Source organism: Cnephaeus nilssonii (genome assembly GCF_951640355.1).
Source record: "Cnephaeus nilssonii genome assembly, chromosome: 4".
Lineage (NCBI taxonomy): Eukaryota > Metazoa > Chordata > Mammalia > Chiroptera > Vespertilionidae > Cnephaeus > Cnephaeus nilssonii.
Window position 1 is genome coordinate 45,356,443 of NC_137075.1, and position 13,702 is coordinate 45,370,144.

At 39.7% G+C, this 13,702-nt stretch overlaps 2 protein-coding genes across 2 annotated transcripts in view; one reads left to right on the forward strand and one right to left on the reverse strand.

Moving 5' to 3' along the window:
- The window catches only part of SNAP23 (synaptosome associated protein 23), a 143,782-nt gene that overhangs the window by 48,286 nt on the left and 81,794 nt on the right, over positions 1–13,702 (forward strand). The gene's annotated exons all lie outside the window — the stretch shown is intronic.
- The window catches only part of ZNF106 (zinc finger protein 106), a 59,079-nt gene that overhangs the window by 11,235 nt on the left and 34,142 nt on the right, over positions 1–13,702 (reverse strand). Inside the window, 9 exon segments of the mRNA XM_079767589.1 lie at positions 2,200–2,316; positions 3,634–3,768; positions 5,156–5,301; positions 5,874–5,929; positions 6,557–7,328; positions 10,402–10,644; positions 10,647–10,719; positions 11,853–11,912; positions 11,998–12,152. Coding sequence (XP_079623715.1) covers positions 2,200–2,316; positions 3,634–3,768; positions 5,156–5,301; positions 5,874–5,929; positions 6,557–7,328; positions 10,402–10,644; positions 10,647–10,719; positions 11,853–11,912; positions 11,998–12,152 — 1,757 coding nt within the window.

Genomic DNA, 13,702 nt, shown 5'->3' on the forward strand with positions numbered 1-13,702 from the left:
AAAAAAAGTCACCATTATATGGAGTAAATGCAACTTAGCTGGTAAACCTCAAAATCAACTAACCCAAATCACTCCCTTAACACAAACTCTAAATTCTATTACCTGTACTTAAGTCCTCTTACCCATTCCCTAATCTTTAACTTCCCACCTCTGCCATTCCTGTGCCAACTCTGTGTTTGTGACTCTCTCCACCCCATTCCAGTGGGGCAAACTCTCACTTTATGAGTTCATTTCTAACTTCAACCACACTGTCCTGATCATAATTGGAACTTGGTTCTCTTTTTATGCCCTCCCTCCCTCACGTTAATGATAATGAATGATCACCTTTTTTCATACTCTAATATATTTTCTATGTCACAGTCCCAGGAACTCATTCACTATTTTTTTTCCCCAAAGTTGAGAACGACTCTCTTAGACAATTTCAATAAGAGTCTGTCCTTCTCCACCTCTCTGCTATTCTGATGTTCCTGACTTCTAGTTCTACGGCATCTTTCAGGACATCTTCTAGTGGAGCACAGAGGCCTTTGTATCAGTCAGAGTCCCATGGTCACATCCTGAATTCCCAAACATTCCTTTCTCTCAGATTTCAGACTTGTTTCCCTCATCCCACACCAATCTTGTTCATAAAGTCTCCCACTTCCCCAAAACCTCAAAAAATGTACTTGAGGTGCATGCATGGGGCAAAATTCCCAGAAACTAAATAAGCACAGAGCAGCACAGCTGGGGGCCCACAGAGCTAAGCAATGATTTCAGCCACCCAGAGGTGCTAGGGAAACAGACTGGGAGTTCGGCCCAATGGTGGAAAGATCCTGGTAAACTGCCCTGGCTTTCAAGCACAGCATTCTAGGAGTGCGGCCTATCAGAAAAGGCCCAGCCCTAACAAGGCTTCAAAATTCACATCTCTGCAGAGTCTCAAATCTCTGTCTTGAGGTCCATCTTCTCTGGTTTTTCAACCATTTAAAGAATATTTGCATTTCTTGTCATCATCTTTCAACTAAGATGCTCCTAACTTCTATCTACCTCCGATACATTGAGCTAATAAAAGAGAAAAGAATTAGATGATTATCATTGATTAAAATAGTTTAAAATTCTTTCTTCTTTATTTCTATTGCCCTAACCAAATCTAATCTAGGCTGTTAGCACTTCACATCTGGAATACAAAAACCTTCACTAATTACCCTTCTATGATCTATTCCTATCAAGTGAACCAAATAACTTGGTGCTTGAGTATATGTGCTAGCTTCTTAAAGACAGAAACCATGATGTATTTTACAACTCTTACATGAATGATACTATAATTGGGTGTAACATAGTAAACATTCTAATATGTCTACCATGCTGCCAAAAGATGACCAGATGACCTTGATATATATCGCTACAACACAGTAGTAACCAAACCCATCAATTCCATCTCTTAGATTACATCTCTTATCCATTCTCTTCTCTTCATCCTTAGTCTAACCTTTCATGTCAGCTTCCGTTAGAAAGCCTCCCTGCGTCTACTATTACCAATATTTTCCAATCTTACCAACTCCAGAATGACTTTTTCTAAAATACAAATTGGATCATGTATCTCATACATTAAAACCTACAAAATGAAGTCCAACTTCATTAGCAAAGCACACACGGTCATCAAGAATTGGTCCCACCTCATTTCCTAAGCCGCATCCTGGGGCCTAGCACATAACAGATGCTCAATAAAGGTTCGCTCAACAAATGAATCTATCTTTGAGTTAGGAAAGGATGAGGTCATGTGGGCATGAAGACAAACTTTGACTTAGTTCACTTTACAGAACAGGCTACCCTCATGAAACCCCAAATCAGTTCCAAACCACATCAGTGTCATACTCGAAGGAATTTAAGCTCATTTTTCAGGGTGTCATTCCTAAAAATGAGATAGACTAGTTTAACTTGTGACTCATTATTTGGCTCCAAATCATCAGGCTCGGTTTAATTTAGTAGAGTCACATTTTGGTGCTGGCACGCTTAGGCCTGTACAGACAGAATGCAGGATCTTATATCACTTACGCCCAATGATAACAGTTTTTGAGTAGTGGTTAATCCGTTGCTTTCTCACGTAAGAAAACAAGAAAATGTCTGCCTTCCACTTCTTCCCCAACAATCTCCATTTCTTTCCACACACATCTCACACTATTTTCAAGTGGCACGGGAACTCAGCCTTCTCGCCCAACCACTGACCTCTATGTTGAAGGTGGCCACAGTGCCATTTGCTAGTCCTGCGTAGAGGATTCGCCATCTGCTGTGAAGGCAGAGGACGCGGTCGTCCAGCTGTAACTGCTCCACACACTCTCGCGTCTGATAAAAGTACACAACACCTAATCAGCAGAGGTTAAGCAAGCAAAATGTGAAGCCCCCTTCTGAAAGCAGAGTATGAAATGATTTTATGAGGAAGAAGTAGTATCATCTATTTTGTAGAAGGCCATCTTAGATATTTTTTCTCCTTTGAAATATGTGGCCAAAGACTCTCAAGCTGTAGGTAATAACAAAAACAAATGTAAATTCTATAATGTAACCCACATTTCTAATATGGAATGTAGAAATTCTTCCAAGGGCACTAGGAATCGAGTATTAACCTCTTAAATTAGGTAGCCAAAGATAAAGTTAAAGCTGTACTTGACCTCTAAAAGGAAAATTATAGTTGTATATGTAATTGCATTAATGAAATATGTGCTTTCCTGCAATTGATTCTCTATTTTAATAGCTCCCAAGTGTCTCGTTCAAACCAGTGTCAGGTTAGCCGATCCATAATTACCCATGCCTTTAAAATATACAGAACCCCAAGCTTCACATCCAATCACTAGATTCTAATTCAGTAGGCTCTGGATTATGTATTTTTTTAAATGTCCTTAGCAATTTTGATGCATATCCAGGTTAAACAAGCACTGTTTAATCTGACCTTCAAGAAACAATTTTGATAATTTCCAGAACAGGGTTATATTAGCAAATTTAATTACCTAGAACCTAGAATAGGGCCAATAACACACTAAGTGCTCAAGATTTGTTGTTAATGATACCAAGCAACTAAATGCCCAAATGTAGCTTTTAAAACAGGTTTGGACAGAGATGTTAACATTAAGATGGTTTTAAGTGGGTAGGATGTGACAAGCTGTGGGAAGAATAAAAAGCTGTGGGCTGTGAAAGCCCTTGTTTTCTTCTCCCAATCTTCTCTCATACCTAAGAGAGTCAGTCTTTTAAAGTTTTCAATTTCTCCCATAAAATTACAAATATAAATGCCACACATGAAGTTGTAAAAAAACAAACAAACAAACAAAAAAACAGACAGTAACTGTTGCCTGTGATTAGTACAATCTTTTTGTAATTTTATAGAGGAAATTGAATTCTATATAATGATTTTTTTTAAAAGAACTATTGGCACATGCAACATGAACTTCAGATATGTACATGAACTTCAGATATTATGGTGAGCTAACGCTCATACATGCAGTATTGTTTATTTCGATGAAGTTCAAGCACAGACAAACTCTATAATGATAGATGCAAAGAGAAAGTGGGAAGAAAGAAGCATCGGTCTCAATGTCTCCACTCTACAGAGTATAAACACAGCCAGAGCCGGTCAGTATTATCACTTCTGATTTCTCTGAACCCGCTTACCTTAACGCTATAGCAGCGAATGGTGTGATCACTGGAACCAGTGTAAAGGGCAGCATTCTTCCCAGAGGTCTGAGTAACCAGGAGGCAGTTCACTTTCGAAGTATGGCCCTCAAAGACACCAATGCATTTCCGACTCTAAAGTCAGGCACGGATCAGATTATTACTTATGGACATAGAAGGATCAGATACTGCCTTTCCTCAGCAAAAAAATGCTAAAACAGAATAGTTCACTGCTGCATCCTCAGTGCCTAGGAAAGTGCCTGGTACACAAACAGTGGTCAGTAAACATGTGATCAATAATGCCCAGCCAGTGGTCACATGCAGTAAGGTACTTCCAACTATGTCAGCTGAGTCATACCAAAAAATACTTAGGGCAATTCACTATAAGGGTGGTAAGAATTTTAATTAAGCCTAGGGCAAGGCTCTCCAACACACAGACCAAAGATCTACCAAATCCAAACTGAGGCTAATTACCCAGACAAATTCCTGCATTTGATTCAGTAGCTTATGAAAATGCTCCATAATATTCTAAGACATGTCAGGTGTCATCACAGGTCCTAGTGGTCCAGGTATGGTTTCGTAAGGGGACAGCCTAATAGTTATCTGTGCTATCTCTGAGATCTATTTAGAATATACACATATGCATATACTTACCTTGCAATTCAGAGTTAGAGCCAATCCCCCAAACCTTACACTCATACTTCCTGGTACCATTGCTTCTTTCCATCAGTGATCCCTTTTGACCCTCAGGTTATTAGGCTAAAGGAACCTATATACTTATTGCCTACAGCAAACACATTTTCTTGGTCCATCATCTAACCTTTTGATTTTTCAGGAATTCAGCCATTTTAAATACGCTCGCAGAGTTTGTTCGGACAACACAGTGTTCCTAAAGTGTCTTGGCTATCATTATTGATAAACAGATTTAGTTTAACATATACCAAATTCAACTCTCAAAAATTCATTCTATGAAAATTCAGAGAAATGGGCATTAGATTATACTAAGTGTGTGTAGTGGAAGACTGTTGCTCTCTTTAATAACTTGCACAAGTCATCAACTATCAGGGGAAATGCCTCCTCTAATACTTCCCCAGTATTCTTTTTACTCCCCTATTATATAGCAGCCATGCAACTGACCTCATCACAAACTCCAGGGATCTGACTAGCCCACGTCTATTGTTGTAATCCCACCTTCCTTTGCCAAGTGCCAAGTGCTTATTCAGGGAATGATGCCCGAGACCCTTGTTTGGTGGTGGGAGGAAAAAGAAACCCCAGCAGCTCCTGAATCTATTTGTGAGCAGGAGAACACCTTAGGAAGAGGTGATATGAAGAAGGTAGAGTGGAGACACAGAATAAAATCAAGTTCCCAGGGACCCTGTGGAGCAGCTGGACCAACTTTATCTAAAGTTAGTCTAAATCCCACCCATATCTAGACAGCAAATAAATTCCCCTATTGCTATGAGTTGGAGTTTCTAAAACCTGCAACTACCAAAAACATTCAAATTGAGCTGTATCAACTTACCACCAGATTATAAGCTCGCACAGTTTTATCTGCTGAACAGGTATATAGTAAATTCCCAAATATCTGAATTGCATTCACTGCAGCTTGGTGCCCCTCAAAACTCCCTTCTGTGGGCTCATCATCATCTCCTGGCTCTGAAGATATTTCTAGAAAACAAGAATATGTTTCAGAAACACGTCCACTGTGTCTGTAAAGATACTCAAAAATTAAAACCATTACATAACATCATGGTGGCCCCTGAGTTCTCCTTAGAGTTCCTGTTGCAAAATACCACGGTTTTCATTAAGATCTTCATTATGAAGATTTCACAGTAAGAGAAAGCAGGGAAGGCCTTTCACTTAAGAAAATGATACTTGTATAATGAGTTTTTGAGTGATAATGGGAAGGCACCAAATATCTGTCACATACAGTTATTTCATTGAGCAAGACATTATTCTTTAAGCAGTTCTGTCTCAAAGCAAAAACCCCTGGAGCCAATGAAACCTTAATACTAAATAACTGAATAGATAGGAGAGCCAGGTAAGAGAGATGGGCGTAAGAAACTGAAAAGTAGGATTTGAGAATTTAGGAATACCGTAACTGCTGGTCAAAGCAATCCTCTTGGTGCTAACTCCTACCCCCTATTCTATAAGTATATTTAAGCAGATTTAAACCCTGGCTCTAACATTTACAAGCCTTTTCTCTGTGGTAATTTAAATAAAACAGAACAACCAAATACCTGAAGAGTTCTTCGATCCTTTTATGGAGGAGATCACGGTCTGAGTTTCTGCCACACTACAAAACAACAGCAAAAGTCTTCTTAGCATCTGTGTGAACAGGACAGGTAGCAAAACCTAAATTTTCCTGACTCAAAGTATTGTTCTAATCAATGGGCAAAGTAGCAATGATGAGATCATTTTCCCACCTAAAATTTCTATATGAAAGGAAATAAAAGTACAGTAAATATTTATAACACAAATGAGAAAGCAGCAAATCTCCATTGCCAAGTTTTTGAGTCTTCCACATCTGCAATGCCTACAGATTTTCTATAAATTTGATTCTTTTAAAAGTTCTGAGTCATAACAGAAAGTTCTAATTTTTTTTTAAGAAAAGAAGAATGGCCCCAGCGGGTTTGGCTCAGTGGATAGAGTTTAGGCCAGCAGACCAAAGGGTCCCAGGATCGATTCCGGGCAAAGGCACGTACCTCGGCTGCAGCCTCCTCCCCAGCCCGGGCCTTGGTCGGGGTGCGTGCAGGAGGCAACCAATCAATGTGTTTCTCTCACATCACTATTTCTCTCTCTTTTTCCCTCTCTTTTCCACTCTCTCTAAAAATCAATGGAAAAATATCCTCGAGTGAGAATTTTAAAAATGAATAAAAGAATGATGAAAACTGTTCTGATTGGACCAATACAACATCCCTACCTTACAGGGATACCGTCTTTATAGCGAGTGCCAATCTCACTGGTAGAGCTAACTTCATCACAGCCAGAACGAGAAGTTTCTAATGAGTGTTGCTCTGTGCAGTTCCAAATATCCTTCTTCGATGGGCTGTCTGGCTTCTCCTCTCCAGATTCAGAGGAATCAATGGCCACTACTTCTAACTGAGGGTTAGGCAGTTCTAGGACTTCCAGAGAGGAGTCACTCTCTGGCTCATCCCTGACACTCTCTTGTTCGAGTCCAGTTCTGCTATCTTCCCAGGTGGAGGTTGTTACTTTCCCTCCTTTGGTTGACTTTCCAGTTTTCACTTTCCTCACAGGTTTAGCAGTAAATACATCCTGTTCGGTGTCACTGTTCTCAGGAACATGGGCGGCTCGCAGAGTTTTCTTCTTCCTGAGTTTCTTCTTTTTCTTGTTCCCCCGCGTTTCAGCTGATGTCAGAGTAGACTCTGCTTGTTCAGGCTGGTCAGCGGGAGAGAGGGACTCCTTCTCTACAGGGGTCTCTGAAGCAAAGAACAATCTTGGAAAAGAACTGGTACAGGCTTCAGACCCGCTGTTGCCTTTGCTTGGCTCTTCACCTTCTTTATTTATAAGACCAGCTGATTGGGAAGAGAGAGCATTTCCCCCGTTTCTGGTGCTTCCTTGCTGCACAGAAAGCCTCAGTTCTTGGCTGGGCTCATGGAGATTTTCTGTTAGCTCTGACAAGGACAACGGTGCAGTGAGGGATGCATCAACTGAACGACGGTCACTGACCTCTCCTGAAGAGAGAAGGAAAAACTTATGGCACCTTTTTGTGTCTGCTATTTATAGCCATAAACTGCAATTATTTGTTACTGGTTGAATCTCTAACAAATAATGACATTTCAATGACATATTAAACCATGGCTTTTAAAGCTGTTCTCTCACCCCCTCAATTTCCCATAACCGACATAAATGTCTATTACACCACTTAGTACACTTTGCCTTGCTCAATCTCACGAATAACACGCATGTTTTATACCCTACAAAAGCTCCTTATGGGCAGGAATTGTTTCTATCAATCTTTTTTCCTTGTTTCTTATTTGGAATATCCACATACTGAACATCATGTTCTATTCTTAGTAGACACTAAAGTATCTATTTAACCGAAGTGCATTTCTTCTTAATTTTCACTATGCATTTTACCTGTACATCATCCAGTTTAGCTACATACTAGTAGTTAAAAAGTCAGCGGACTTAAAAATGTCTTTTTTCTTTGACTTAGTTATTTCATGTCTATAAATTTAAACTGATGAAATAATCACATACTCAAAAGACATATATAACATAATGTTACACAGAATCCTAAAAACAAGGAAAAACAACTAAACATTGAAAGGAAATTTTGCACATCCAGATTATTATGCAACTTCTCAAATATTATGCAACTAGTAAAATAAAATATTTTAGATGAATTATTTTTATGACACAGGGAAATGATCATGACATATTAAATAGAAAAAAGCCAAGTTATAACAGACTACAATTTGTCCTTTGTATAAAGTCTACATGTACACACAAACATGTAAGATTTTAAAAAAAAAAAAAAAGACTGAAAGCTCTGGCCAAAGTGGCTCAGTTGGTTGAGCATTAGCCCATGCACCAAAAGGTAGCCGGTTCAATTCCTGGTCAGGGCACATACCCAGATTGTGGGTTTGGTCCCTGGTTGGGGTGTGTGTGTGGGAGGAAACCAATCCATGTTTCTCTCTCACACTGTTTCTCTCTCTCTCCCTCTCCTTTCCTCTCTAAAATCAATAAAAAACGTATTTTTAAAAAATCCTGCCCTAACCGGTTTGGCTCAGTGGATAGAGCGTCGGCCTGGAGACTCAAGCGTCCCAGGTTCAATTCCAGTCAAGGGCATGTACCTTGGTTGCGGGCACATCCCCAGTAGGAGGCACATCCCCAGGAGGCAGCTGATTGATGTTTCTCTCTCATCGATGTTTCTAACTCTCTATCTCTCTCCCTTCCTCTCTGTAAAAAATCAATAAAATATATATTTTTAAAAGTAAATAAAATCCTTCCCTACTCTGATATCATAAAAAAGACTGAAATAATACAAGTTGTCCCCAAAAAATGTATACACACTTTGAATTATTATAAAGTCAGTGTTTATTAACATACAGTTCATTTTCAAAATTTAAAAGAATCTACAGAAATGAATAATTTTTTTGTTAATGCCTGTTTTCAAACTGGTGACCGTTCTGGTCTAGGCATTGCTGATAAAGCGAAGCAATGGAATTGCAAACATCAAGAATCATTTCGTTCGGTATTTGCGCGCCCTCAATCCGTCGACTGTTGCTGGTTTTGTACCGTAAACTTTTATGTATCCCCATAAAAAAATGTCTAGTGGCACTTTAGGATAAATTTTCTTTGGTCAAAGCTTAGTCTGGCTTCAAATCAGTTAAACCTGAAAAGGAGTGAAAATTAGGTGAGTGTATACATTTTTGGGGGACACCCTATACATATAACATACTTAGATTTCTAGTTTCCCAATTATTTACAATGAACATAAATTAGAGGATTTTTTTATTCTTAAATTTTTAAATTGATTTTAGAGAGAGAGGGAGGGAAGGAGATGGAGAGAGAGAAAACATCAATAAGAAAGAGAAGCATCAATCGCCACCTCCACTGGGGATCAAGTTCGCAACCTGGACATGTGCCCTGACCAGGAATCGAATTGGCAACCTCTTGGTGCATGGGATGACGTTCAACCGAGCACACCAGCCAGGGCAACATAAATTAGTCTTACAATCAGAAAAAAAAAAAATCGAATTAAAGTTATTTTTTAAAAATTAGTTTAAAAGATCACTATATTCTTTATTACTAGTTTTTTCAAGAAAACTACTAAATATCACACATATAAAAGTAACAAAAATTCAATATGAATGACAATATACCGTATTTTCCGGCGTATAAGATGACTGGCGTATAAGATTTTCCTGGGTTAAAAAGTTGTCTTATACGCCGGAAAATACGGTAAGTCCAATATATCTATCCATTATATCTAATCCCATCAATATAGTCCAATATACCGTATTTTCCAGCGTATAAAACGACTTTTTAACCCAGAAAATCTTATACGCCCAGTCGTCTTATACGCCGGAAAGTACGGTACATTTGATACAGATTATCTAAATTAGTGTTGCAAGAGGTAGCGAAATAGAGTAATTCTTCAGAATTTTTATTTTGGCTTAAGAAATCACACAAATGCCAATTTGTTTACTTTTTACTTAACTATTAATATAGCACCATTGTGGCTATGCAAATTTCAAGTAATATTTTAAGTTGCTCAGAAGTTATTTTCAAATAGTAACCAAGTGAGTGTTATTTTATGTAAAGACTAAAACTAAAACCTTGGCCTATTTCTCAAAACCATTCAAGTTCCTATTAGATGATTCTAAACCCTAGAGCCCCCTCTACCTTTCATCATGGCTATCTGGTTTCTCAGGTTTATATTAACCCTGGCTTGTACTTTAGGTGATAAAGACATTCAAGTGCTAAGAAATTCAGAGAAAATATCTTATCTGACTGAACAACATCAACCTTATTTATCACCCCAGAACTAAATAATTCTGCACCAATCCTAATAAATGGAACTTTTTAGGTGCTAGTACAAAATCAAATAATTCTATATTAGAGAAAATTAAGGAAAAGTTATTAATATTTAAATAATTCTCCTGAATGAAGAAAACCTTAAGAAAAATTAATTGTATTAACTTCAGTTTAATGAACAAGTATAACATTACATCACTGATATAAAATTGCCCATTACAGGGTTGCCCTTAAATCAGAGAAAAATTTACATACTATTACCTTGCAGTAATTCTTTGGACACATTGCAAGGAGAGCCTTGTGACACAGCATTCACATTATCTTCTTGTTCAGAAGACATAGGTTCTTGTTTAATCCGAATCGATGAGTCCGGAGCAAAAACACTGCCATGGGCTTGGAAAGTAGGAGATGTGGGTACTTGGCAAGGGACTCCTGTGGATGATGGAGGCTCCAGAAAAACTGGGAAGAAGGGAGTAGGCAGCAGCATGGCATCAGCAGATGTTGAGATCTACTGCTCCTCTGTTCTCGCGTAAGGCTACAGGGAACCTGGTATGGGCGTTCAGAAGGTTCATATTGTTTCTGAAATGGAATACATACATACATACAAAAGCAAAAATGTTATCTGAAAAGTCACTTGTTCTTAGCCAATATGTATTTTAAAGATTATACAAGAATTTAAAGGTTCTCCTAATTCTTCAAAATAGATTGTCATAGCTACAAAACCACCAAGGCTATAGACAGAATAGGCATTAATAATCTAATTTTTTCAGATTTTAAGTGACTTATCCAAAGTCATCCTATCTAATAAAGAGGGAATATGCAAATTGGCCATCACTCCAACACACAAGATGGCCACATCCATGTGGACACAAGATGGCCAGCAGGGGAGGGCAGTTGTAGGTGATCAGGCCAGCAGGGGAGGGCAGTTAGGGGTGACCGGGCCTGCAGGGGAGGACAGTTGGGGGGAACCAGGCCTGCAGGGGAGGGCTATTGGGGGTGGGGGGACCAAGACTACAGGGGAGGGCAGTTGGGGGGCAACCAGGCTGGCAGGGGAGGGCAGTTAGAGTTGACCAGGCTGGCAGGGGAGGGAAGTTAGGGGGTGACCGGCCAGCAGGGGAGGGCAGTTAGGGGTGACCAGGCTGGCAGGGTAGGGCAGTTAGGGGCATTCGGTCCAGCAGGGGAATAGTTAGACGTCAATCAGGCTGGCAGGGGAGTGGTTAGGGGTTGATCAGGCTGGCAGGCAGAAGCGGTTAGGGGCAATCAGGCAGGCAGGCAGGCAGGCGAGTGGTTGGGAACCAGCAGTCCTGGATTGTGAGAGGGATGTCCGACTGCCCGTTTAGGCCCAATCCCGATAGGCCTAAATGGGCAGTCGGACATCCCTCGAGGGGTCCCAGATTGGAGCGCATGCAGGGTGGGCTGAGGACACCACCACCACCCCTGCAAAAATTTCATGCACTGGGCCTCTAGTATAGATACTAATAGAAGAGACAAGATTTGAACCCAGGTGTTTGATTCCTAAGCCAAGGCTCCTTCTGTAATATACTGTCTCCATTGCTAAGCATTTTGGGGATGGAAGTACAGTCTTATAGACCTTTCAATAGAAGAATGAAACCAAGAGACATGAGAGAAATCATATGATTTTTTAATGACTATTTCATTCCCCTCTATAGAGAAAAAAAGTAACAAGCTACAGAGGGCCCAATCCAAATACCTTGCAATCCCTGCAGAATTTGTATTCTATGGGTCCTCAGTGCACTCATCTCCATAGTTATCTAAAAATAAAGTATTTTTGTTATGAATTTTCAAATTCAATTTGAGAGATTATCCATTTTCATTAAATGTTCCACCTGCTGTTACCTGCTGCTTGAGCATAAGAAGCCTCTGAACTTCAACATAAGCTGTCTGAAGTGCTGCCCGGGCTTGCAGAAGGTTGTTATCCATGCACTGCAACGACTTGCTTAGTTCTTCCTCTCTTAACGAAATATTCAGCAGCTGGTCGACCTGAGAACGTTCTGCCAAAGAAACCATAGCCTTGTTTAATACTGGAGACTCCTCTTTAGTATTTATTTAATAATATAGCTCCTCAGAACATGGAACTACATCAGTATCTAGAATAAGCCTTTATTTCTCCCCAACAGTACCAGGACTCACTGAATCTCACAAATCATATAGTCAAGCCAGTTGCTATCAGAGCGGGAAACCAAAAGTGAGAATTGGTAAGATGAAGGTGCCTCAAAGGTTCAGGAGTACCACCACGTGGTACCATCTTCCTAATAACCATTTTCCACCACTACCCTTCCAGTGAAATCTTTGTCCCAAGCAAATCCACTGTTGCAGTTTCCACTTCCCTTTCCTCCTTTATCTACCACACTATTCACCCAGGGCTTTTGCTTAGATTGGACCCCAGATCTGTTCCGCTTGCACTCTCCTCCCAATCCATATTTTTCTAGTCTGTTAATTAACATAGTTATGTTTATTAGAGAAATCTGCCTGAAGGAGCTATAGCAAACTTTTCCATTACTATAGTAGAAAATCAAACTTTTTTGTTACTTTAAATAAAATGTTCTACTATATGTATTTGTAATCTTTGTCTTTTCCCCATTCAATATGCCAGGACCTCTTTCCTAAACACCAGACCCACGTATCTAACTACCAACTTGGTATCTCTACCTAGGTGTCTCTAAGGTCCTTTTTAAAAATAAATAAATAAATAAATAAATAAATAAATAAATAAAATGTTTTTATTGATTTCAGAGAGGAAGGGAGAGGGAGAGATAGAAACATCAATGATGAGAGATTGGCTGCCTCCTGCACACCCCCTACTGGGAATCGAGCCGGCAACCTGGGCAGGTGCCCTGACCGGGAATCGAAATGTGATCTCCTGGGTCATGAGTCGACACTCAACCACTGAGCTACACCAGCCGGTCCTTTAATTCAAGGGATCCAAGAGGGAACTCATCATCTTCCTCTATTCTCAACCTGCTCCTCATGGAGTTTTCTAGCTCTACAAATGATGTCATCATCCACACAGCTGCCCCAGCTAGAAACTGGGGTCATCCTTGACTCCTACCTTACACATCACTTCCAACCCCCCAAGGCTCTTTCAATCACTTCCCGCACTCGCTCTCATACTGGATCAGGGTCAGGGTCAGTGCAAAGCAAGCGCTGAAGAAGCCTATCAGTCAGTGAGCCACCTTAAAAACTTCTCTCCTCATTTCACATGAGTAAAGCAACCAAGATTCATAAAAAATGGAGACTAAAAGAAATGGATAAACGACCAAAATGGACAAAAATTTACTAAAGGCCTGTTCCTCTTTATCCCATTGAAAAGGTCCAATGAGACTTTGTTTTTATATTGAACTCAATTTGTCCAAGATATATATTAACTTTAGCTTACAGGTGTATGTGGCATCATGTATTTCTCCTACAGATGCAACTGTATGTTATGTATATAGTAGAAAATCAAACTTTTCCATGCACTAAGCAAGACAACAAAAGTGTAAAAAAAATAATAAATGGGCGATCAGTGTTTGAAAACCACAAACGATACTATGTGAAGTTG